Source organism: Pollachius pollachius, assembly GCF_949987615.1.
Source record: "Pollachius pollachius genome assembly, chromosome: 1".
Lineage (NCBI taxonomy): Eukaryota > Metazoa > Chordata > Actinopteri > Gadiformes > Gadidae > Pollachius > Pollachius pollachius.
Window position 1 is genome coordinate 42,333,997 of NC_136934.1, and position 25,759 is coordinate 42,359,755.

At 45.5% G+C, this 25,759-nt stretch overlaps 1 protein-coding gene across 1 annotated transcript in view; it reads left to right on the forward strand.

Moving 5' to 3' along the window:
• Window positions 1-25,759, forward strand: part of ascc3 (activating signal cointegrator 1 complex subunit 3) — a 100,114-nt gene that overhangs the window by 37,312 nt on the left and 37,043 nt on the right. The window contains exons 11-17 of the mRNA XM_079744833.1: window positions 6,860-7,024; window positions 12,494-12,670; window positions 12,822-12,893; window positions 15,948-16,082; window positions 23,822-24,013; window positions 24,387-24,611; window positions 25,308-25,427. Coding sequence (XP_079600959.1) covers window positions 6,860-7,024; window positions 12,494-12,670; window positions 12,822-12,893; window positions 15,948-16,082; window positions 23,822-24,013; window positions 24,387-24,611; window positions 25,308-25,427 — 1,086 coding nt within the window. The remainder of the gene's footprint in view (window positions 1-6,859; window positions 7,025-12,493; window positions 12,671-12,821; window positions 12,894-15,947; window positions 16,083-23,821; window positions 24,014-24,386; window positions 24,612-25,307; window positions 25,428-25,759) is intronic.

Sequence of the window (25,759 nt, forward strand, 5' to 3'; positions counted from 1 at the left end):
AGGCGTTTGTTAACATATATGATTGGCTTACTGATGACTAGAAATTAATAGACTTGCCCTCTATTCTCCATGGACTCCCACTTTTGGCAGAAGCTTTTGTCCTCAGAATCCCTATTCACGATCAATTTGAACACTATACTTGTTATTAAAACATTGATTTTAGGGGACAGGAAGACAAAGTGTGTAACGTAGTGTGGCCATTGGAAGTTCCTCATCTTTCCCCTTGCTAGGAAGGGTATTGCGGCCTATTTAGTAGTTTTTATCTTGTAAGCTTGCATATTCAATGCTAGACTAGTGCACTAATTGATTCCATTTTGGTCCCAATCAGTCCATAACAGAATTATAGTCTTGTTGAATGATTTTTAATCAGTATTCACATCTATTATGCATTATTCACATGCAAGATAATAGTCTAAAGTTATCATGTTTTCTCGTCCACTCTCACTCTCTACCTCTGTTGTTCTTGCATGTCCTCTGTTCCCAAATTAAGTGGTGCTTTTTCTACCGATAGAGTTTACGTTGCCATGGTGTCGGATGTTTTGAGGTATATACATGAATCAGCTGATTTAAAGCAGGCAAAGGGCAGTGCCTTTAGATGCGGGCACTCTAATTCAAATGGTAGAGGAAAGCTGGGAGGGAAAACAAAAAGTGTTGGCTAAAGAAATGACACTTGCAAGTGCTTGCTTTTTCTAATCCCATCAAAGCATTGCAACACAATGACTTCCGTTTGCTCAAGTATTGGTGCAGCCTTGGCAAATTGCACCCTTATTCAAAGAGTCTGCCAGGCTACTTTGAGGCAAATTGGTTCTTTCTTGCATTAACATGATAGCTTGGCTGATGTAAGAGACCTTTGCACAGAACTTTAATTTGACTGCTGTTGCATCTGTATTTATTGCGTTTTTTATGTTTGTGATGGGTTTTACCAATACAGGCATTTCGCATTAAGAAGCCAAAATAATTAATCTATTATGTGCACTGTTAGTTCAAGTAACAATAAAATAATATTCAAATAACTTTTTGTGGTTAGGAAATGAAGGAAAGCTAATAAAGGCACTGAAGTAAGAGTGTTTTCCTTTTTTATTTAGACCACGCTTAAAACATGGTTCATTGATTATGGTTGGTGTAGTGACTAAGATATCCATTTGTTTTTCCTTAAAATGTAAATCGCCCTTGGGCTTCCTTGGTATATATGAGATGCAAGTAAAAATATATTTGTTTACTAACAATCCTGGTTCAATAACAAATTCAACCAAATATTCCAAAAATATAGAATATTGTTGTAAGCAAGCAAAACAAGGTGACAAAACAAAGACCGTGTGCTATCCCAGCCAAACTACCCCTCAAGGCCCCAGGACTTTTCTTTAAGGGCAACATGTCTTAAAAAGGGAGCAGACATACTAAACCGCAATTAACATAACATGCACACACACATATTACTGAAAATGGCCCAAAAATGTAAACAAAGGAATGGCTCCGATAGATGGCATTGGCTTTGATAAACAATTTTTCTCATATAATTTTCTTATTATATTACTCCATCTGGCTTAGTTTAATATGTAGTGTGGGGTAGAATCATTGAGCTAAGGTTATACTACACATTTTATAACATTCTATAATCCTGCTTTGTAAGGTTAGGATGACAAACTATATTAATGAAATGTTCAGTCAATGTATGAAGAATATTCATACATTGTCAATGAGCTGAATCGCACTCTCAAACATTATTCCTAGCAAACCTTAAAGAAACCTAATTCATCATTATTTATTAATGCACAGAGAACATTAACACTAAAAACACCAAACTGGAAATTAATGCATCCATGTCGGCCAATGTCTGTGTATTCAACATGTTTTCAGATAATCAACATTAATAAAACAAGAGGAACCGTCGACTATGCTGGATATATTACAAAGCCTGTCCATTGTTAGATGCTAATCCCTTCCTCTGGTATCAAATGTCATCTAACCATTGCTACATTTATCACATTGCATCATTTTGGCAGCCCTAGTGTTTGAGGCCTATTTGTCGATCAAGATAACACAGATTACGCCTCTACATCATCCTATCAATCTTCGGTCTACAACTTTTGGTAATCATACCGTGCGACTAGGGAATTTGAGAGTATGTATGACTGAACTATTCTACTTAATACTCTTTAATCTTTGCGCAACAGTAGTCCCAACGTGGCCCAGGCTGACTCTCACCTCCCACTCATGCCACAGTAAAGCCATCGCTCCGACATTAATAAGGGAGAGAGCTATTGATGGAGGAAGGGGGTTGCTGGAGCAAAACAGAGAGCTAAAGGCAGAAGGAACGCGGGAGACTGTTAGTTGAGGGGGAGATTGAGGTGTGGGATGAGAGGGGTGAGAGGTGGTGGATGGAGTCTGACAGGACGGGCGCTGAGAGGAAATCACTAAACGGGCTGCCAGCACCAGATTATGTGTCTATCACATGCAGAAGAACAAGATCCTACAAAGGGTTGTGAGGCTGAGGCATTTCAACATGTCCAGGCCTTGTGGGCGGACTCTATCAGGACATCTAATGCATTGGTTCATTAAGGACAGTCCTCGTTGATCCTGAGAGGTCACTTTCAGTAGGGACATGGAAAGTATTTTCTATACAAAGAAAATGATTAGCTCTTTTAAATAATAGATTCAATCTCTGAGTCCCAGATAACTCTGTCTACGCTCAACCCTCTCCTACTCCTCCCTGTTTGTCCAGTCTCTTCATTTTTGACAGTTTTGTGTGTGTGTGTGTGTGTGTGTGTGTGTGTGTGTGTGTGTGTGTGTGTGTGTGTGTGTGTGTGTGTGTGTGTGTGTGTGTGTGTGTGTGTGTGTGTGTGCGCAGAGCATCCCAGATGAGAGTCTGGCCACATTTAATGAAGGTCAAAGTGACGCCTGACATTGTAATACCAATTGTCTTCAATCGTTGCTCAGGGCTTCTTTTCAATATTTTGCCATAGCCTCCCTCTGGCATGAAACAGGCACTAGCACACACTTACAACCACACACACAAACACACATACGCTCACGAACACTATAACACACACACACACACACACTCACAATCACAATCTTCAGTACTTTTCTTGACTGTCCTGCCAAGAGAGAAAATAACTAAACTAAAGTTTTTGCACAGGGGGGGGGACACTGCTCAGTTCCTCACCATCCACTGCTACTGCAACAGCACTGCTGGTTTAAAGGGGCCGGGGCTCTGTGCAATCATGCCCACAGACCACATCTTAAACCCCTACCGGCAGGTATTATGAAACTATCAGCCCTCGTGGTCTTAACCAAACACACTGCACATAGCCAGCGATGGGATTGGGATGGATTTCAAATTCAGTATGATTAAAAAAAAAAAAAAAATCAAGTAAAGGACCAGACTGATATCGTTCTAGTGTGATTGAGGAGTTCACACACACACTTAGAAGGGCTTCCAAGATAATTAGTGGAGGGGGGGGGGTTATAGAGTGGTGGTGCTACTCTCAAGAGGAGGGATGAGGAGCAAGCAGAGGGCTATATGAGGATTGTTCAGAACGTGGTAGTAAAGGGGAATTATGAAAACTATCTGCAGATTCATTTTTTTCTTTATCTCATCGCGGATTGTACTTCTAAAATGTGCAGACGGATTCCATTAAAATGATGAAGAGGGAAATTCAGAGATGAAGGGAAATGGCTAAATGGAAGTGCCTTTTGCTGAGCCTCTGCAGGATGAGAGGCTAACATGATTTTGTGGCGTGTTTTCCAACATTCAGTGTCTATCTGTCTTAAAGCATATTTCAGTGTCATTTGAATAGGCAGAATGTTTAATTGTCCCCACTTGATACCTTGCTCTTGTTTGCCTGCGTTTAAAGCTCTGCTGTTAAGCTAACAGCTTTTTTTTAACTACCAAGTTCGGTGTACAATGTTATATTCGTATGCAAAAAGTTTAATCATGTGTAGTTAAAATCGACAGATTTACCAATGTTTTCATGACATGTTGAACAATCTGTCGAAACCAATGTCGATGTTTATGGTGGGTGGCGTGCTGAAACATCCACTTATCCACCCACGCTCATGGCGGTGAAAGAGAGAGACACTGCCGGGGCGAGTAGTATGGCGAATATCCTCCTCCCCTACTACACAGCTTGGAATCTCAAAGAAAATAAATACAGGAAGAAATGATGGATGTTGTGTCATCCAGTTTTCAAGACCCCTCATCTCTTCACATGAACCCTCAACAAAGATGGAGGGGACAAACACACAGTAACACACATATGGAGTTTGATTTTTAATGGCTTGCTTTGACAAGCCATTAGTCGTTCACAGATCGGAAGAGTGAACAAGTCTCTCCAGCTTGGGCCCCCCTCCCACCATTTACACTGACCCCCCGTGTAGCCACCACCACCCCTCCACCCTCCTCTACCAGCCTCTTCCGCCCACCCACACCCTCTTCATGGCTGCGATAGTTACCATGGAAACAGTAAAGGGAGTTCCGGAAGCTTTGGGCGTGTGCATTGCAGTGTTCAGGCGGGTGGCAATCTGGCACTTTCCAAATCTCCGTCATCTTCTAACTTCCTTTTGGACAAGAAAGAAGGAGGAGCAGGGGGGAGGTGGAGAGGTTGAAGGAATGCTACAAGTTGTGCCGGGGACAGCCTGACGTGCTATCCCGACACGCTGATAGTGAAGCGTACCGTCAGCAAGACATGCCGGAAGACGGGACAGGGAGATGGAGAGGGCGAGAGAGAGAGAGTGAGTCGTGCTGCTATAACGGAACCTCAGCGAGACAGACGCACAGACGGCAGCATGAGTAATTAGGAGTTAAGTGCTTCTAGTTGGGGAGACCTGTCAGGGTCGGTGTTCTGCACGGCTGCACACATCACTGCCAGCCCGCAACCTCCCACGCCACACACACACACAAGTGGGAGGGTCGCCGTTCAATAGCGTCAAACTCATCGGCACCTTTTCAGGTAACCTTGTGTTCAAATGTACAGTGCAGCCCATTTTACAACTCGAGGGAATGCACTGTTGAAATTTGTTTTTGTTTCCTTTCCTGTATTGTTGTCGTATTTTTCCGTTTAATACCACGTCTAGCGTAGTCTGGTTGGAAATGTCATCCGCAAAACGAAAGCAACCAGAGATATATCTGAGGTACCCAGATACCCAAAAAATTACAATCCTGCAATTAAAAGAAATAGAAGAAATACACATGAATTATGATTCCATGGTTGAGTCGAACAACTGGGCTGTTTCCGCGCGCCACCTTGTGTGTGTGTTTGTGCAGTAATTAAGAAAGCACTTTGGGCGGCGCACTGTTTGCCAGGGTTTCCATTTAGATTAACCAGCAGCTCCAATTAGGAGCAGACGCCTCCTTTTCCTGCTAGTCTCCAATGGCTGGATAGATTGATTATAAATGCAAACTAGGGAGGATTTAATGAACTGCTTTTACACCAAGTGTTTAATAGGAATTTTCACACTCACAGACAGGTTGCCAAACAGCTAGCACACCATTAATTATGCATTGTTGTGTTTTTCTATGCGGTAAAAAAAAGAAGAAAGAAAAGCAGATTGTAATTGTGTCGCAGCATTAGACACTCTAGATGACCTACCAAGAATCGGTGTATTAATTACCGATGCTGAAAACAAACAGTTGAACGTAGGACTAAAGGGGCTAATGTTAGCCTGGCATGTGGCCATGTAGTCTGTCATGAACCTGGCCCCCGGTACTGTGATTCACTGGCTAGCATATGTATGGAGATGAGGCCTTAGGCAGCAGTCTGGCCCTGCTTGATATTATGAAACAGAGACAATGAATCAGAGGGATGAGTGTTTGGGTCCGGCCCTGCGTGAGACCATGCATCAGAGGAATGAGTGTTTGGGTTCTAGCTCGGCCCCTTCTAGCCCTCCATTACTGCTCGGATATCATTCGAGGGACTACTGTTGAGTGCAAGGGCGATCAAAGCCCTGAGCACATGCATAATAGCATGCAGTCTGGAAAAAGGCTTTATTCCACTTGACCTTGTTTGTGTAACAGTTCTTCAGATTTGGGATCATTATGTTATGTGTTTGTACTTTCTCGTGAAGCATGTTCAATAATAGAGTGCCGCAGTTTGCGTATCCACCTCACCAATGTGACATTACTGTGCTCAAATATTCGAGTCTGCAACGCAACCCTAAATACCTTCCAAAACACTTTGATTCGCAAGAACTCTGCAACAGAGGAAGCTTTGCAGCGTTTTATTTGTCATTTATTTACGAAAAATAAATATTAACTTTTTTTTGGGTTGGCTTATGCTTTTTCGTCTTTTGTACTCTAAAGCAGCACTTTCTCATAGCTAGTTAGCTAGCAGTGGAATGCAGTTTGTAAATCCCTTACCCTTTATTATGAATCAGCTTTTACCTCTGCTGTGGTAATAATGCAATTTCTCAGTGGGAGTTAATAAAGTTTTAAATTAAATCTGATCTTGAGAATCATGGTATCCGGAGCTAGTTGGTTTTTTTATCGAGTCCAGTGCACCAAATGTCTCATAATTAAAGCTCAAATGCTGTTGACTCGTGCTGTTGGCGAGTATACATCATCTACAGTCGGTTTAGAAGGTTTATCCGCTGTGTATTTTTCATGATCTTCATTATAGAAAACAACTTTAAGTTACTGTATCCCATCAGTGATCTACTGGTCAGGTCTTGCACACTCTTAACATGGCAGTCAAGGCTGGGAATGGTGGTCATAATGATGCTGAACTGTAACAAGCTGTGACCATATTATCGATGCAGTCCAATAGAAACGCTTGCTGGTCACTGTGTTTTGTAAACAAATGTGTGGATTTCTGTCCCATTCGCTCTGGTCCTAAAACCCTGTGTTGGTGATGTGTGGCAGATGTTGGTTACCACCCCGGAGAAGTGGGACGTGGTGACCAGGAAGTCCGTGGGGGACGTGGCCCTGTCCCAGATAGTCAAACTGCTGATCCTGGACGAGGTGCACCTGCTCCACGAGGACAGAGGGCCGGTCCTGGAGAGCCTGGTAGCAAGGACCATCAGACAGGTGAGGCTCCTCCGTACCTTCTGCCATGAACGCATCTCGCTTTCGCGCTCTCTCTCTCTCTCTGTCTGTCTGTCTGTCTGTCTGTCTGTCTGTCTGTCTGTCTGTCTGTCTGTCTGTCTGTCTGTCTGTCTGTCTGTCTGTCTGTCTGTCTGTCTGTCTGTCTGTCTGTCTGTCTGTCTGTCTGTCTGTCTGTCTGTCTGTCTGTCTGTCTGTCTGTCTGTCTGTCTGTCTGTCTGTCTGTCTGTCTGTCTGTCTGTCTGTCTGTCTGTCTGTCTGTCTCTCTCTCTCTCTCTCTCTCTCTCGCTCTCATTCTCTCTCTCTTCCCCTGACTAGAAAGTGCACAAAAACGCCAGTGTGTGTATCTGAATCAGCTGTTTGATGTCTGATACAGATGATTCCTCCGTTACTCACACAATAATGTGTGTGCTTTCTTTTTTTCCTGTTACTTTTTCTTTCTTCTGTTTCTTATTTATTTCACTAAACTGTATTCGCCTCAAAAGTAATTCCAACAGAATCAATAACCGAGATCCGTCAGTAAGAAAACACCAGAAAAAAGCTCTAAACAATGAATCATATCGCCCTCAAGAGAAACCTCCATTTATGCAGTCTACAAACTGTGTGAAAAAAACAGGACTCTTTAATCTACACTTAGAAAGTGTAGACTTAAACACATAATAGCACCACGTTTTCATAGTCGCAACTTGCTAGAATATAAACTACAACTGCTTTGATTGAACAACAACATTCATAATGAAATGGATGATGTGTTGTATAATATAACCACAATATTATTTGTAATATATTTCTACTGTTATTATAACAAATCTTTTTTTCAGATATATTGTGGCCATATTATCATTATGGTCAATATCAATCTCATCTATTGTGCAAACCCCAGCACTGATAAGTCTTTACAGTCGCACTATTATCTCACAATTTATGACCACTTAGCTCTCCTCAGTGTGTGTATTCTTGCAGTCTGCCCATCTCCACTCTATTGTGTTGGCAGGGGGCGGGGGGAGAGAGAGAGAGAGAGACAGGCAGAGAGAGCTGAGAGAGAGAGAGAGAGAGAGAGAGAGAGAGAGAGAGACTCCTGGTTAGTGCAGTGTCTCCCCTGCCGTCTGCAAGGCTGATTTCTCCTGATGATGAGTGACAGGTCCCGGCACAGGAATCCGCCCGGACATTTGGGATATTAAGAGTGATTATGCAAATTCAAACAGGCAAAGAGAGAAGAGGGGAGACGTGGCTCTGGAGTGTTCCATGCGTCCTGTTCGGTCCTGACGAGCCTCTGTCAGGTGTCAATCCCACAGAGGAAATTGATAAACGGGCAAGGAAAGAGGCGCGGGCGGTGAGAGAAAAAAAGCAAACCCGCCGGTGCCCGGGAGAGGAAGACGGGTATTTGGGGGAGTTTACTTTAAAAAAAAAAGAAGAAATTCTCCCTGTGAATGAAAACATGTCGGCTGAGTCAAAGCAGTACGACAAGTTGCAAATTACATTTGGACCCCAAGCTTTTACAGGACACGAGGACATTGCCACTGCTAAGAGAGGGATGAGAAAATACGAGATAAGCGCAGACCATGTGAGAGTAAAAAAACGAAAATCAAATCAACTATTATGAAGAAAAACTGTCCAATTCCAGAGGGGGACAGGAAGGGGTGCTGATAGAGTAGATAAAGATGGCCGCTGTGGATGCAAGTCGAAGCGACTGTTGGACTTTTCTTTTTTATGTTTTTGTGTGATGGGGAACTCTCCTCTGAGGTTAACCGCAAGCTAATTGAAAAGCAGCCTCTACATGTGACCGCTGTTTACTCGGTTCACAGCCTATTTATCTGCAGCTTTAACTGCTCTAACTCAAGAAGGGCTGACCGGGCACTTTGTCTGCCTTCTCTCACAGAAGTGCTTCACCTCTGAAGTGCTCCGCTGCAGAAACACCGGTCCCGAAGAAGCCATTGTTCCAATGGCCCTTCCCCCCCCATCCATCCCGCCCACCCAATCTATCTGTGCTCGTTCTTGACCAGCACTATGCTCCCGTTGAGTTCATACTCTGCATTTTAGCCAATTGCTTTGTGTCCACCACGCACTGTACAGATCCAAAAGTACACTTCGGCCCCGGCTTAGATAATGTTTCTCTATGCAGCCCAGCAAAAAACGCCTCTGGTTTTCACCAGTTATGAACGGTAGGTTGCTTGCTTAAACGTTATTTGAAATGCTCTAATGTTTTATAATCGTCGGATTCACAGAAGCTAGTTCGCCTGCTTCCCCCTTACTTCCATGTATGTGGCCAGTGGGGCTCAAGAACAGAGCCTTTGATTCTCAGGATTCACTCTACCAGAGTTGGTCTGGTCTTAATGTATACCTTCGGATGTGGGAACCCAGACAAAGAGCCTATATCCCATAATGTTGTTGGATTCCTGGAAGTGTCCACCGTGCGCTATGAGAGAAACCCACGGAAAGTTGATAACTCTGAAATCTGCTGCAGTAGAATCTTTAAGTACAAGTATCAAAGATTCATCCTGCAGAATCTGAGAATAACAGCATTCACAAATCAACGCCATATCCTCCTCTCCAAGCTGCTCTCGGATACCTGGTTGCAAAGCGTATTTTTGCGAAGATGTCTCCTTCTCTAATGTCAACAACATTAATAATTAGGCACTGTCTGGATGGCTGCATTGTCCTCAACTACTATTAGAGTATAGAGAGTATAGAATGAGACAAAAGAAGATGTATGAGGAGTATACAGAAACAGAAATATATATCTACAGAAATATTTAGAAGATGGTTAGGGATATGAGCAAAACAAAAGCTTCTTGTGAGTATGTCTTATCATTTTTGAGCATCTCTAGTACACTTTGTTCTGTCTCCTGGTTTTACGCTAGACGTGTGTATCCATGTTCTGCCTTAATTAAAAAGAAAAAGTGTTCTACATTGCCAGACTATTTAATATGAACCACTGAGCCAGTGATTGATGAGCTTTCGTGATTAATTAATGTTCTGGACCTACAAAACACTGCAGCGGTCTTGCTGCGTTTTTGGGCCACGATGGCTCCACATTCCCCACTGTTTGGAGGTGTCTCCTATGTAAGGCTGCGTATGCAGGACAGGAGGGACAGTTTGGTGCGAAACCAATACATTTGAAAGGAAATCTTTTAGAAGTTTTGAATTATTGACAGGCTTGCCTTGAGCAAGATTGTTGCCTCCGGAAATATAAAATATGAGCTGTCTTATCAATAAAATATCGTGGCAGAAAGGGAAAAACAGGAGCACAAGAACCTCCACACTCACACACACAGACACACAAATACACACAAACACACACACACACACTTCTCTCAACCGTAAGCTGCAGGAAAGAAAAACAAACACGAGTCCAAAGCCAGAAGGTGTGAGATTTCGATCAAGGATGAAGAGCGAGGACCAGGTAGGTGGCTGTTGGTAGCTCAGTATTCCGACCGTCACCCCGGCTGGCCGACAGTTTAGTCTAATACATTTCCTCTTCTTTACCGCTAGTTCATCTAAACCCGTTATCCTTGGGCTCCAGAAAGATAGAGTAAGCAATCATTTTCTGTGGGGTCGGAACGAATCGCAGGCATTTCTTCTCTACATACCTTCTATCTATTTCCTGCTCTTTCATTCACCAAGGGCATGGTCTTTGTCACCGATGACTAATGACAACAAAGGGGACTGAGGAAGTTTGTACTGGAAGGTTTGGTCTTAACCGAATAGTGATTAGCCAGATGTGGTATCCGAAGAGCTCACTCCTTTTTAACCATTTTTTGTCACAGATGGTGTCCTCTGCTAGATCATCACCACTCCGTCTCGTGTGCGCTCAGCAGTGTCATTCATGGGGGAGCACATTCAGCCGTTCATTCATCTCACTATGTCTTCCCCATTGTCTGAGATGGACACCGCTTCGCCACCCTCCCTGCGGTGATGTTTCCACGACGGCCTGCAATAGGAGAGTGGACAATAGAGAGAGCGAGAACTAAGAAATATACTGGCTTATTCAAACGCATTCAAAACGTTTCGTTCACTTGTAGACATGAGGTACAACGGCGCCACTGAAAAGGATTGCCGTGACCAGACCAAGCCTAACACTCTCTCTCTCTCTCTCTCTCTCTCTCTCTCTCTCTCTCTCTCTCTCTCTCTCTCTCTCTCTCTCTCTCTCTCTCTCTCAAGCGCCCCCCCCCCCGATCATTACCTTCAAATCCCTCACCATCCCCCCAACCTGAGGTTCTGTGCTCTGATGCTTCCTCAATAGCCCCCCAATTCAATTACTGGCTCACCTGACAGACTGCAGTAATTGATTGTGCCGAAAGAAATGTATTCGGTGCTCAAGACGCACCAAGGCCCTTCACATCTTTTGGACACATGAATATGGAAATCCCTGTTCAATTCGATTTATCCCCGCTCTTGACGCAAGTGTTACTGAATTGAACCAGTTAGACGCTAAAATGTTTCTCCTGGAAGAGCTTTCTCTGGTAATAAATACTGTTTTTTTTGGACCAAGGTTAGCTATGTAGCAACTGCATGTGGTTGTGGTTTATTCTGTAAGTTTCACCTTTCGAGTTTGGACTGCTGGTTTTCCGTGGCGGTCATGTTCCTCCGCAGTACCCAGTGTAGCAGAGGGTGGGCGGCGCTAAGTGAATCTTTGGCCCCGCCTGCAGGGAGGACTAGGGGCCTTATCTTGATAGGAGGGGTTGACAGGTACTGCATCACATTAAAGGCCTTACCAATCTTCTCTGTCACATGAACAGCAGGCGCCACACAGATAGAGCTCACACACAAACTCTCTCTTTCGCGCTCACAAACACACACACACACAAACACACACACACAAATACACACCTTTTTATTTATTTTCGGTCCCTTTTGCTTTTTCTGGCTTTCCAGTTTCCATTGGATGCACTTTCTTTTAGGTTTTGCAGACACATGAAGACACGGTTGCCTTCAATCCCGTATGTTTTATGAAATGCACATGTACAAGCATTTATTTGAACCATCTGCACATGCTTCTATTTACAGCAGCACATCCTTCATCTCTAAAGTCATCTTTATTCTGATGTAAGCCTTTCTCAATCTGTTTTAAAACTTGGCCCAGAAGTTCTTGACCCTCAGCCTCTGGGACCAACTTGGACTCAAATAAGCCGGGATAAATACTTGATTGCCAAATGAACATTAACGTCAAAATGAGGACTCTGATGGTGATAGTGAATGATAGTGACATGTGATTTTGTTGAATGTGAATTTCCTGGTCTGATGAGTTGATTTGGCGCACATATGAACAAATGCGAACCGAGGGTTTTCTTTAGGTGTTTTATAATATACATTAGCTATTGTTTGAAAAGCAGAAGTGCTGCACGGCCACTGGGCCGATCCCCAACCCCCGGTTTGAGTGGCTCTGGCCGATGTTACTGGAGGTCTGAAACTGTGTGTGTGTGTGTGTGTGTGTGTGCGTGTGCGTGTCGGCAGGTGGAGTCCACCCAGAGCATGATCAGGATCCTGGGGCTCTCCGCTACACTGCCCAACTACCTGGACGTGGCCTCCTTCCTCCACGTCAACCCCTTCATCGGCCTCTTCTTCTTCGACGGCCGCTTCAGACCAGTGCCCCTCGCCCAATCCTTCATTGGCGTCAAGTCTACCAACAAGGTGAGGCCGCCGTGGCTCACTAGTACCATATGATTATCAAATCACGCCGATCATGTATCGCAGGCCAATCGGCTGATGTGCGGTAGCCGGAAGCATGGAGATGTTATTAACAACAGTGTTTAACGTGGGTGATTGTTTGGTCTTTGTCTAGATTCAACAGCTCCATGACATGGAGGAAGTGTGTTACGACAAGGTCTTGGAGCAGATGAGAGGAGGCCATCAGGTAAGCAATATGTGCAAGACATCATCAGTGGATGGTGTAGTGGGCGAGTCCCTGGTTCGATCCCCAGTGTTCAAATCACCTGATCATCAGATTTAACATGCAATATAACATATGATTTTAACTCATGTTTGCACACCACACCTTTCTTCCTTTCTGTGTCATTTAGTTGTCTTTTGAACGTGTCCTCTTGTATGTCTCTTGTCTATAAATGTGAAAAATATTATTTTCATTCCACGCAAGAGAATCATATATTCATAGTGTGATAAAAAAACGTAGTGCAACTTGGCCACTAATAATAACCATAATCCCTTGCATCGAAAACATTATATAATTCCCCCACTACTCTAACCCTCATTCTGAGCTCTGAGTTTATTCAGCCAACCCAACAACTCTTCCCTGCCAACACATGCCTGCACACTAACATACATCATGTATATAATAAGTGGACATGGCATCTACTACACAGACTCCAACACCGACACTGAGGATCCTCCCAGCGCCCCACTTCACTGTTTACCTCTTATTCACTTCATCTTCTTCATGCCATGTAGAATTGGCAAAAAAACGTATTTTAGCGTCTTTTAAAGCTGTAACAGTACAGTACAGAACCGTACCTAACCCTTCTATGAAGAGGCGTTTTCATACCTTTAAGATACTTTAGTCAACTTTATATTTATTCTTTTTGCATGACTACTACCTTCTACACTATCTTGGAAAAACATTCTTGCCAACTCCTTTGGGGTTGGAACACCTGCTTCCTAAACTCCTGAATCCAATGCCTTATCACGTCCAACACATCTCCTCCTCTTCCTCTCCCCTCTTCTATCGTTCCTCCCCTCCACTTCCTGCATCCACTCCAGCGGCTCCCAGGTACCTATGGGAGACATCAGAGCTGTGGATTCAGCCCGTTCCCATTTAGCTCCCATCTGCTCAATGTGTTCCAGCTCCCCACTGAGCATGCTTATCTCGTCTGCACCATTTTGCTGCACGAATGTTGACACACTCTTACACACACACACTCACACACATTCACACACACACACACACACATAAACAGCGTTGTAGACATGCTATCTTTCCACTTTCCTCACAAATTCCTATACGTTAACTGGAAACACAGGCCTTGCTCTGGCTGGCGAGAGCTGTCTGTGGCCATGTGTCATCCCGAGTCTACTCCCGTGCCAGAGAACCCTCCACCACCATCAGTCTGTTGTAAACTAAACGTGGATCTATTCTGGATTCATGGTTGTTTGGTTGTTAGGGCCTGAAAACCCATCTGGGAAGTATCTTCTCTGACTTGATATTAAATTGTCAACAGTAGATGTGACATATATGAATTTCATCTAGGAAGAGGTGATGGATACAATTTTCTTTATTACATTTTTTTTTTTCACTACCTCCATATTCCCCCCTCCACCCCCATCCTTTGCCTCCCCCCCCCCTCCCCTTTGTCCCCCCTGCTGGGGAAGCAGACCGGCAGACAGAACTTTAATAAGCTGAGAAGCCCGCAGGTAACCAGCGATGCTACTTTCACACAGCGCAGCAATGCTGATAAAACACCTTCAGTAAATAACATTTTCCGCGGCGGTCTCTCTCCAGGTGCCATACGTACGAGGCCTGGCTTCGGGCTCAAAGCCACCCCCTGGTTTGGCATAGCATGCCTAATCGCATGTGAACAAGGCTGAAAAATGAAACACAGCGGAAGTCGGTCATAGCCAGCCAGAGCAGGACAGAATTCAGCTATTTTTTTAATTTCTTCTTAGCATGCAAAAGCAGTAAGATCCGGTGGCCTTTTGTCAATCCATCCAGTCTCGCAAAGGCCACGGTATTTATGCAAACGAATGGTCATTTACTAAGCCTGGCAGGCAACCCTTTAGTTTCATAATCGTCAAGCTGTGACATGGTGTAGGTATGATGACAACGGTGGAATACCTTGGTTTAAGCCATGGTGGAATCTTTACTGGATGTGGCTGCTTAACTGGATTAGGATTAGTGCAGGCGAGGGCAGATGTGTAATTTATGTAAATGTCATTCATTCTCTTCATCACTATCATTGAAAGGATACCATTCTGAGCCATGGTCTATCTGAGACAGTTGTCCCTACCCTTTGGACCTCAGGTGAACCACTAAAATGTCATCAAAACCAATGCCAGCGCCCCTGTTCTGAACCACGATCCAGATTGTAAAACGTCTGATTTGCATAGGGGTATGGCTAATATATGTGCTGCTTTCATTGCTTGCACGGATGATAATTTACATCATCTACGAGTATGAGCATGAAGAAGGTTTCACTACAATAACTAGAAATCCATGTGGTTGATGTAACTAAAATGACACCATTATGGATGAGTGTAATAATCTTCCAGGGAAAAAATAGGACATTTTGCAGAGAAAATGCAACTAGAAGGACAAAAGGTTGGTGTATTTTATGAGCCTCTGGCAGCTAAAGATCATAATTCTCTGATTACATCAGTTCTTCCATCGTCCTTTTCACAAGGTGGTGTCGATTTCAAGATTTGTACAAATGGAAAGTACATATTTTGGAATAAGGATATATTTATGAACGCCAGTAAAATATGTGCGAATAGCCTTATACAAATTTGTGGACAGGATACAATTCCATTCTTCTATATTATCTATTGAGGCTGCTGTGCACGGCGTGCCTGCAGCTTACAGCAAACTAAAAGGGAAAGTCCTGTCCTGCTTCTCCTAAAGCTCCCTTCCTACTATAGCTGCATGCCAACTTCAAGGTAATATAAATTGCTATACCTCTGAGGCGCGCCAAAGCGGGAACAAAAATATACATGGCTTACTTTCTTCCGCATCTTCCTGCACAGAGGCTCAAGCCTGACATCACGCGTCCCCACGGAAGGTTCACAGTCCAAAACTTTAATTTCCCTGGAAAGGATATTCCAGTATTGTCTCTCCTCGTTTCCTCCCCCATTTTTTGGTTTACACAGTCATCAACACAAAACCCTGGTCCTGTTTATCTTTCCCTAAGCTCATCCCGAAGCTCAGTTAACAGGTGATGTGCTGCTGCGCCGTGTGTCTCAGGTGATGGTGTTTGTCCACGCCCGTAACGCCACGGTGAGGACGGGCATGGCGCTGATCGAGATGGCCAAGAACCGCGGGGAGGCCTCCTTCTTCCAGCCGGACCACGGCGCCGACTATGGCCAATGTGACAAACAGGTAGGCACACGCACGCACGCACACACACGTACACTCCCAAAACATCACCACTGAACTTATCTACATCATGTGACATGTTTGAACGATGCTTTTACATTTCAGCATCGCCTTATTTAGATTTTTTATGCAGGCTCTGTGATGCCACTATTGATGCCAAACCAATCGCAGTCTGCAACAAAGACCAGCCCAGAACATTGTGCTATATGTCAGTATAAGACTTGTTTTCACATCAAACAGCATTGCGTGCACATCTAGAATTACTCATGGCTAGAGAAAGAACAGACAATATAACCAGGCCAGTGGATAATTTGGCCTTAAACATGAGGCTTGTTTGTGATTTCCTGTACATCTCATACAGTATCTCTCGCTCTCACTCTCGCTCTCACTGTCTCTTTCTCTAACTCTCTCTCTCTCTCTCTCTCTCTCTCTCTCTCTCTCTCTCTCTCTCTCTCTCTCTCTTTTCGCCCCTCCCCCTCTCTGCTCAACTTAACTTTGAAATGCTCCTTTTGTACCCAGCCCAATTTCTGTTGTTTCTGGGCCTTTATTTATGATATTCAAAAAACGAGGCAAATTGAACCGGAGGTAAAAGCTAAGTGAAATTGAGGTCAGGAACCTCTTCAGAGTTGGTCTGAGCCACCGGGAGCCGTAAACAAAAGTAAAAAAAAAAAGCAGACATTCAAGACTCAAGAGATGGGTCCATCTCTGTGGAAATTAACCTTACCGCCAGCCGGTGGAGCCTCCTTGACCCCTGCCAGGGCGGTTAATTAGCACATTACGGCGCATCCGTGTTCTGCATCGGAAGCCCGCTTCACATTCATTCACAACCTGCCACAACCCCCTGACCCCCACGCGTCTCTCAGGTGTCTCGAGCACAAAAAGCCGGCACACACACCTCAACATCGTATCTGGAGCCGGCCGTCAGAGCGCGACAGATGACTACTAAGACCCTTTTTACAACACTCAGGCCTATCGAGGTTCATGCAAAGTGAAGGGTGCTTTTTCTTTATTTTCCTTGGCTCCATGCACAGCTCGACGGCTGACACCAAGGCACGTACAGAGCGAACGTAGAGGCACAAGACACAATCACAGAGAGTGGGGGGAAAACGTGTTTTTCCGGCTGCCCGGGCGTTGCGCCTGCGCATCTGGGCGCCCTAGTGCCAACGCGCCCCCACACGCAGCGCCAGCCTCGACCCGACGTGCGCTCCGGCGTGCACGTGTGTAATTAATGGTCTCTGCGCCGCGTGAGTACACAGAGGTGGAAAGTGGGGCCCAGTCAAGGCTTCAACTCCCCTATTTAAATCCCCTCCTCTGACGCGAGGCGCGGTGATAAATTTAGTAACCTTTTCCTTCGGCTCCCCGGGGCCTGAGCCAAGATTGATGTGTCTCTAATCTCTTCTCTATTTAAATGAGATATGTATACAAATCAGATCACTTTTCATGCCTTCTAAAACTGGAAATAGAGCCTTGAGAGATTATGGGGGTGTCAGGGAGGGAGGGAGGGAGGAGGGATGTTGGGGGGGGGGGGGGGTCGGACTAAAAATGGTTCGTTGTTGCCTGGTTAGTCTTGAAACAGGATTCCATTTCATCGCAGCCTATTTATTTTTTCTCACACCGAAAGCAGGGATTGTGTATGCTGCTGCACTTTTCAAACACGCGCGCGTGTATAGATGTGTGGGAGGGCGGATGTTTGCTGATTGATTTGTGATTGCTGTATCGGCACTTAGCCGTGCAACAAAATAATAACATTAAGTGGTGTGCCAAAGTAGTGGTAGCTTCCATTAGTTCCTGAGAGTCCAACCTGCCACTACTGATTGGAGGGGGGAATTGGGGGGCGGTTGCACCGGTCGGATCCCACTCTATGCCCACACAGATAATGCACGGCTTATTTGTGCACTGGAAATTGCCCTACATTAATATTTAAAGGTGTTTTTTTTGTTTTTTTATCTCAGATATGCATATGCTGTTAAATGAAGAACCTCTGGGTCACTCCCATAATTTAAGATTTCTTCATCCTGTGTCAAAAGTCAGAAGTGATTCTTTAATAAGAGGGTGCATCGTGTTAATATTCACATAGAGGACTTAGTCTTCTCCTTCAGATAGAAATATGGCAGAAGTTTCTCAAATGTAACTGTGTAATGTACAGTTATGGGTTTGTATGTATCTGTTGGATTAGATGCATTTAATTGTAGTGGTGTGCTACAAATAAGTCTTTTTATGTTCAGAAAAACGATGCGTAAACAGTCAAGAAGAAAGATGCAATATGCAATAAAGACAAAGCAACGACTGCCTGTCTGCTACAGTGGCCTCGAAACTCTTTAGGAAATATGGAAATTGTGGTTATTTGTCATAGTTTTGACGGTAGATTTTTGCAAGGGTTTCTCCACACACCCAGACGTGTGCCTTGGATCTATCCTCACAGATAGCATAGACAGACAGACAAATCCCTTTATAGCTTAACTGAACCCCAATCACATATTCGTAAACCCTCAGTGGAACAAACCATCGTGTCACGCCGTGTGACGGCAGCGAGGAGAACCTCTGCCCGTGGCGTGCCCCTCAAACGAGTGTCTCACTCCCTGCTACCATCCTGGCCCACCCCTACGTTCCCCTGTCCTTTCTGCACTTCACATCCCCTGCCAAGCTCCCTTCCAGGCCCTCTCTCTCTTTTTCTTTTCCTTTATTTTCTCCCAGCCAGCTGTCAGATGAAAGCACGGCTTGACTTGTCATCGCTTGTTTCAGGGAGAGACAGACAGAGCTCTAGCGTAGAGGCAAAGAGACACCTTGTGGTCCCTCAGGTGTATTGCACAAAGCATGTTGAGTCCCAACGGGAGCTGTCAACCGCAACTGTAACGTTACTCAGTAAGGCAGGCAGAGTATTATTTTGAATCTGCATATTGTATGGGTGAACACTGAACCGCGCTTCGTTCTTCTTAAGACGTGTGTGTGCGTGGAAGCAGGAGCTGAAGTTAGCGTCGGAGAGGGGGTATCATCGACCCTGTGATGGAGGTGTTTAGGCAGAGAGAGGGTGCAGCGGTGAAACGTAGCGGGAGGGGCCGGCGTCCAGAAGGTTACAGCTGCGCCGCTTTGCCTGCCCGCACCGGGGCGATCACGCAGGCCCCCCCCCCCCCCTTCGCACTCGACGCGTACCCGGCTGCGCGCTCCCCTTTGATGGGCACGTTTTTCACGTCCCAGCCCCCCGGCCCCCAACTAGACGTCTCCGGGGAGAGCCGGGCGTCGGGCACCTCCAGGGACTCCGCTCATTAACGCCCCTGTTTGCTTTAGTTTGCCGGCTATTTTTACACGGCTTCTCCTGTTATTGTGTCAGATCCGTGACAGTCTGTCACAATAGCCACGCTAATACCCGTCGCTTGCAGACTGATCAACAACGCTGAGCTGAAGCCTGAAGGCGGCAGGGAAAATGCCCCCCCCCCCCCCCCGAGTAGGATAAAAAGAACACAAACCTCATGCACACAAACAAACACACACACACACACACAACACAAACTACAAGAATCAAAGCCTAAAATAGATCACATATAGTCCGTCCCGGATGCGTAGATGTAGGATGCTAAACCCGCATACTGACTCGGGTTCCTATATATATTGACTGTAATCTGCAGTGCCGTAGCCCGGGGGATCGGCCGGTGTTCTCATGGTAATGCAAGCCCAAGTCTATTTTCCTTTTTTAATTGCCTCATCATCAGCATTAAAACAGCTGACTGGAGGCTCGACGCGTTCCGCTACGCCACCCATCGCAGAGAGACGCGCTTACAACAAAACAAAACGCCACCGTGTGCGGACCTCCTCGTGTCTTCTCCAGTCTGCAGAAGGGTAGACCACAGTGCACGCACACAATATTTAAACACACGTACACACATTCCGGTGCACTCTTACTACACTTAACTTCCCTTCATCACCAGACTCACACATAAAGCCGATGAAAGAAAAACAAACGTCACACTTCAAATTGAACCAAGCAGAAATGTGTTGACGGATGCAGAGTATGTGAGGGTATTTATTATAAGAGCGATATGGAGAGAGAGACGCGGAGGAAGTGAGGCATAGCGAGAGAGACGGAGCAGTGGAGTATAAAGAGAGAGAGAGAGAGAGTGTTGGAGAAGTAGAACACACAGATAGAGACGTATAGAAACAGGGAGAGAGATGGAGCCCTGGAGTAGATAGACAGAGAGAGAGAGAAAGTTTTAGAGAAGTGGAATACACAGATAGAGACGTATAGAAACAGGGAGAGAGATGGAGCACTTGAGTACAGAGAGAGGAAGAGAGATGGCCAAGTGAAGGAGAGAGAGAGAGAGGGGGAGAGAGATATGCAGTGTAGTACAGAGAGGGAGAGAGAGACATGGAAAAGTTGATTCACATAGATAGAGACATATAGAAACAGAGCGAGAAAGATGGAGCAGTGGAGGACAGAGAGGGAGAGAGAGAGAAACATGGAGAAGTTGATACGCATATAGACAGAGACATATAGAAACAGAGAGCGAGAGACATGGAGAAGTTGATACGCATATAGACAGAGACATATAGAAACAGAGAGCGAGAGACATGGAGAAGTTGATACGCATATAGACAGAGACATATAGGAACGGAGAGCGAGAGACATGGAGAAGTTGATACACATATAGATAGAGACATATAGAAACAGAGAGCGAGAGACATGGAGAAGTTGATACACATATAGATAGGGACATATAGAAACGGAGAGCGAGAGAGATGGAGCAGTGGAGGACAGAGAGAGAGCAGTGGATGACAGAGAGCCAAAGAGAGAGATGGAGAGCAGTGGAGTGTGTATCTGCGGGTAGCAGCATCTCGTCCGCCCACTCGCTCGCATCGCGTCCAGTGTTTAAAAGCCTGTCAAAGCGAAGGGCAAACATTATGACCATCCAGGGTCCACAGAATGAAATCAACAATTAGATACACTGGCTCCATTTGGCTAAGTAAATGATCGCTCGATCGTCACGGTGGGGGACATGAAACGGGGAGCCATTTATCCGCCGCTCAGCGTCACGTGGCCCCCAGTGTCATCTGTTATCTCTGTGGTGGAACCGTGCGCTTTGAAACACCCAGACATCGGCTGTCCCTGTGAAGCCATCGCTCCTCAACGCATCGTTGGAACTTTAGAAGGTGGGGTGGGGTAAAATTAGGAAAGGCTTTATCTGTTTGTCAAAGAGTCAGCATGGATATTTTAAAATACAGAGACGTTTTTGGCATTTTCGGGTTAGAGGAGATTGTGTTGAAAATGTTATGGGGCATCACGTGTGTGTGTGTGTGTGTGTGTGTGTGTGTGTGTGTGTGTGTGTGTGTGAGTGCCCCCCCCCCCCACCCCCACACTTGACTCCATGTGTATGACTATGTATGCAACAGGAGAGACTCTGACACGCTTTTGGGCACAATAGGTTCTGCATTGAACCGTGATCGTGATCGATAGATGGTACTGCTGGATTGATGGACGGATGGATGGAAGGTTCTATGCACTCCTCCAGACGCCCTCCCAGGCTGAGGGGGGACGTCTGGAGGTGGCCGGGCCCTAATGAGTCCTGATCCGGAGCTTAGGGCCCTGCCACCGCCAATAAGTGGACCACAGTGCTCCCATCAGCGGACCACAGTGCTCCCATCAGCCCCGCCTCGCCTCGCGTTAGAGGCCCGGGAGCAAGGCCGTAACGCGCTGTGACACCTCAAAGCAAGAGGCTGTCGCCTGCGCATTCTAAACAGCCGGAATACACACACACACACACACACAAACACACACGCAATACACTGCACATACAACCATATGTAAACACAAACACACACGTGCATGCAGTAACACACACACACACACACACACACACACACACACACACACACACACACACCACACACACCGACAAACGCCACCCTTCCTCCTGTCTCCCCAAATACAAAAAACCCACACACAGAATCTCCGCCCAACCTCTGTGTAGGATGTAGATAACAGGAATGCTCCTAATATTCAGTCTCGATGCACGTTGGTTAGTCCGAATGGCACTGTTGCTGTACATTGCGTATCATATACTTTTGTTTGTCAATGTTTTCGGTCTACATAGGATAAGGTTTTTCTTTAAAGGTCAAGGTACCAATGTATGAAACTCTCGGCAGGTGAGGTTTTGCAATGATGGAGATTGAAGGGCATTGTCCCCTCTAAAAGTTGCTCAGGATTTTAATAATTTATGGCTTTATCGTGTCATAGTCATTACTGAAGCGTGTTTCATGGAATAAATGATACATGAAGGATAAAGGACCGGGCATAAAGGATAAATGAGGTGGCCTTGGATGTCATGGAAGAACAGAGAGACACTGAGGATCATTTTCATTTCATACATTTTTTAGCAGAGAACAGGTGAAGGCACACATTCTTTATGTCTTCTGGATGGTTTTTGTTAAAATCTTGGCATTGCACTTGCAGTCAGTCACAGAAATGTAATCATTGCTTGCTAATGCAATGCAAATGATGATGATGATGATGATGATGATGAAGTTTAGCCATTGGTACAGATGCTGATATGTACTTTATCACCATGCTGTATCATAATGATCTTGTATTAGTGTTGCTGCTATGCACAGTAATGTACAAATCACAACGAACAAACATATTAACCAAAGAGTTGTTTAATTATATAAATCTAATTATATAAACAAGTGTTTTCTTTGATAAAAGACGTGCAGCAGTAAAACCCAATCAGAATTGATTTAGATACCGTTGTTTGTAGTGTACTTACTTATCGACTGCTATGGTTGATAGCGATAATTAATTTGCCTATGATGTCAACCTAAATCCTTAATTTGTTGTTGAGGCTGCATGTAGGCCCGTGATGTGGTTTAGCCCAATAAGGTTCCCACGTCTTATGTTATTCTTTACCGACCAAATGAGAACCCTGTTTCAAATAAACAAGTCACGCAAACTCTCTTACACTTAAGTTTGAAGATCTCCACTACTTGAGGGCCTCTGTCCCTCTCAACAAAGAGATGCGCTCGCCTTCTGAATAGTACACACACACACACACAAACATACACACACACACACCTTGATGTAATGGGCTTTCCATCATCATTGCAGAGTTCTGGTGGACTCTGACCTCCATTTAGCCACCCAGAAACAGAGAGATAAAGCTCTTTGATGAAGGAGCCTTCATGCTTAAGACAGGCCATGACCTCTCTCCCAGCCCACATCACATTGCAATCCGTACACCTTGCCTGGTACATCTGTGGGTGCGTGTGCGTCTGTGTGTGTGTGTGTGTGTGTGTGTTTGTGTGTGTGTGTGTCGGCATTCCTATTGGTGTGCACACTGGTCTCTGTTTTTCTTTAAATCTCTATCACAGAGTGAAAGGAAGGGAAAGCCCTACGAGGCTGTCACAACGTGTTAACCAAATACCGTGGCGAAAAGACCTTTAAAAAAAATAAATAAAAAAAAGCTACACCTGGAGCTGTACTCCAGAAAGTCAAAGTAGCACGGTGCGTAACTTTACCTAAACGAGACTCTCTTCTGACAGATGCATCTTCATTCCACTTGAGCCAGAAAAGGGCACCCCCGGTTGGGCTCTCGTGTTTTCCTCCCCAGACGATCACTCACTGCTCTACCGGTATAGGTCAGGTCCACTGTATTTGTGCAGCCCCTAATCACCGTTGTAGCCGCACAGGGCTTAACTCAAATAGGGCCCATATGTTATTTATTTATGATGACGCCCTCTTGTCCCTGTGCCGCCAGATCCAGAGATCCAGGAACAAGGAGATGCGGGAGATGTTCCCGTCCGGGTTTGGGATCCACCACGCGGGCATGCTGCGCACAGACCGTAGCCTGATGGAGAGCATGTTCTCCAGGGGCTACTTGAAGGTCCTGGTGTGCACGGCCACGCTGGCCTGGGGCGTCAACCTGCCGGCGCACGCCGTCATCATCAAGGTGGGAGGAGAGTCTATGCCCCCAGGCTATCTGCTCTATTTGGTTTTATTACCGACTCTTTTTGTGTGTGTTTGCGTGTTTGTGTGCATGTTTGCATGCACCTCACCTGTCTGTATGTGCATGTGTGTGTGTGTTTGTTTGCAGTCCTGGGTGTCTTCATGTGTGCGGGCACGTGAGTGTGTGTGTGTGTGTGTGTGTGTGTGTGTGTGTTCATGGTTGCGGGCACCTCTGTGCAACTGCTTGTGCGTTTTCATATGTGCGGGCGTGTGTGTGTGTGCGCGTTTGTGTTTCCATGCCAAGGCAAAAAACAAAAACACCATCGTCAAGCACTCTTGACCCTGTATTCCCTCCTCTTGTTTCCGTGGTAACGCAGGGCACCCAGATCTACGACGCCAAGCGGGGCATGCAGGTGGACCTGGGCATCCTGGACGTGATGCAGATCTTCGGGCGTGCCGGCCGGCCCCAGTTCGACAAGCACGGCGAGGGAACCATCATCACCACGCACGACAAGCTGAGCCACTACCTCACCCTGCTCACCCAGCAGAACCCCATCGAGAGCCAGTTCCTCAACAACCTGGCCGACAACCTCAATGCAGAGGTCTGTCTGTCTGTCGCACTGTCTCCCTGTCGGGCTCCCTGCCTATCTGTCTGTCCGTCTTTCCATCCGTCTGCCTAATTGCAGAGGTAGGGGACTATAACACCACAGGCCTTCCTTTTGAGATGGTTGGGGGCTGTCATTTGTTTCAGTTTCACAAATCGTAGCGAGTAGTTATAATGATGATTATCAGTGTTTCCCCTAGATTTTTTTGTTACAGTGGTTTTAGATTTTTGGGGAGAAATGTACAGATTGAGCTTCCAAATATGACATAACAACCAACAGGGTCAAGGTATCTGCTGAGACCAGATCATTGTGCAAACGTGCCTTGAACTTGGTAGAAACCTTTTCATTTTTCATTTTTTTCTTTTATTTGCAAATTTATTTTTTATCTCTTGCAGTGGCGCTGACAATCCAGAAACACTGATCATAATAAGTCATTGCCTTTATAGCATAACACGCTTTTACATAGAGATTGTGTGTGTGTGTGCGGGGGGGGGGCGGCACTTGAGCACATGGATCAAGGATCAAAAAGCAGTCTTTATTAGTTTGGTTTTGTTTGTCTTTTTCCAGAATTCACTTTTGTCTAATGTAGGACAAATGCCAGTGTAGTCCGGCACTGCTCTGAACGATCCACTAGGTGGAGCCAGAGGCTTGTTTTGTGCTCTCTGTGACTCTGTCCATCCCTGTTTCTCTCAGGTCTGCCTGGGAACGGTGACCAATGTGGACGAGGCGGTGAAGTGGCTCAGCTACTCCTACCTGTACGTGCGCATGAGAGCCAACCCACTGGCATACGGGATCAACCACAAGGCCTTCCAGGTCAGAGGGCAGGCCCACCACAGCAGATTGAAAATGGCGGTCCTCTCCTTTCTGTCTCCTTGTCTGTCCCTCTGTCTGTCCGTCTCTCTCTCTGCCTGTCTGTCATCCGTTTCTCTCTATCTTTCCTTCTGTCTGTCTGTCTGTCTGTCGTCCATCTTCCTCTATCTGTCTGTCTGTTCTGCTCCCTTTCACCTGTGCTCCCTAGTCTAGTCTCCTGCTGTATATTCTGTTCCACCTTTGAGACTTCATCTGTCAGACACTCTTTCTCTCGGTCTGTCAAAAAACCCTGATTTCGCTCTGTCCCTGCTGCTGCCAGTTTGTCTTGTCTATCC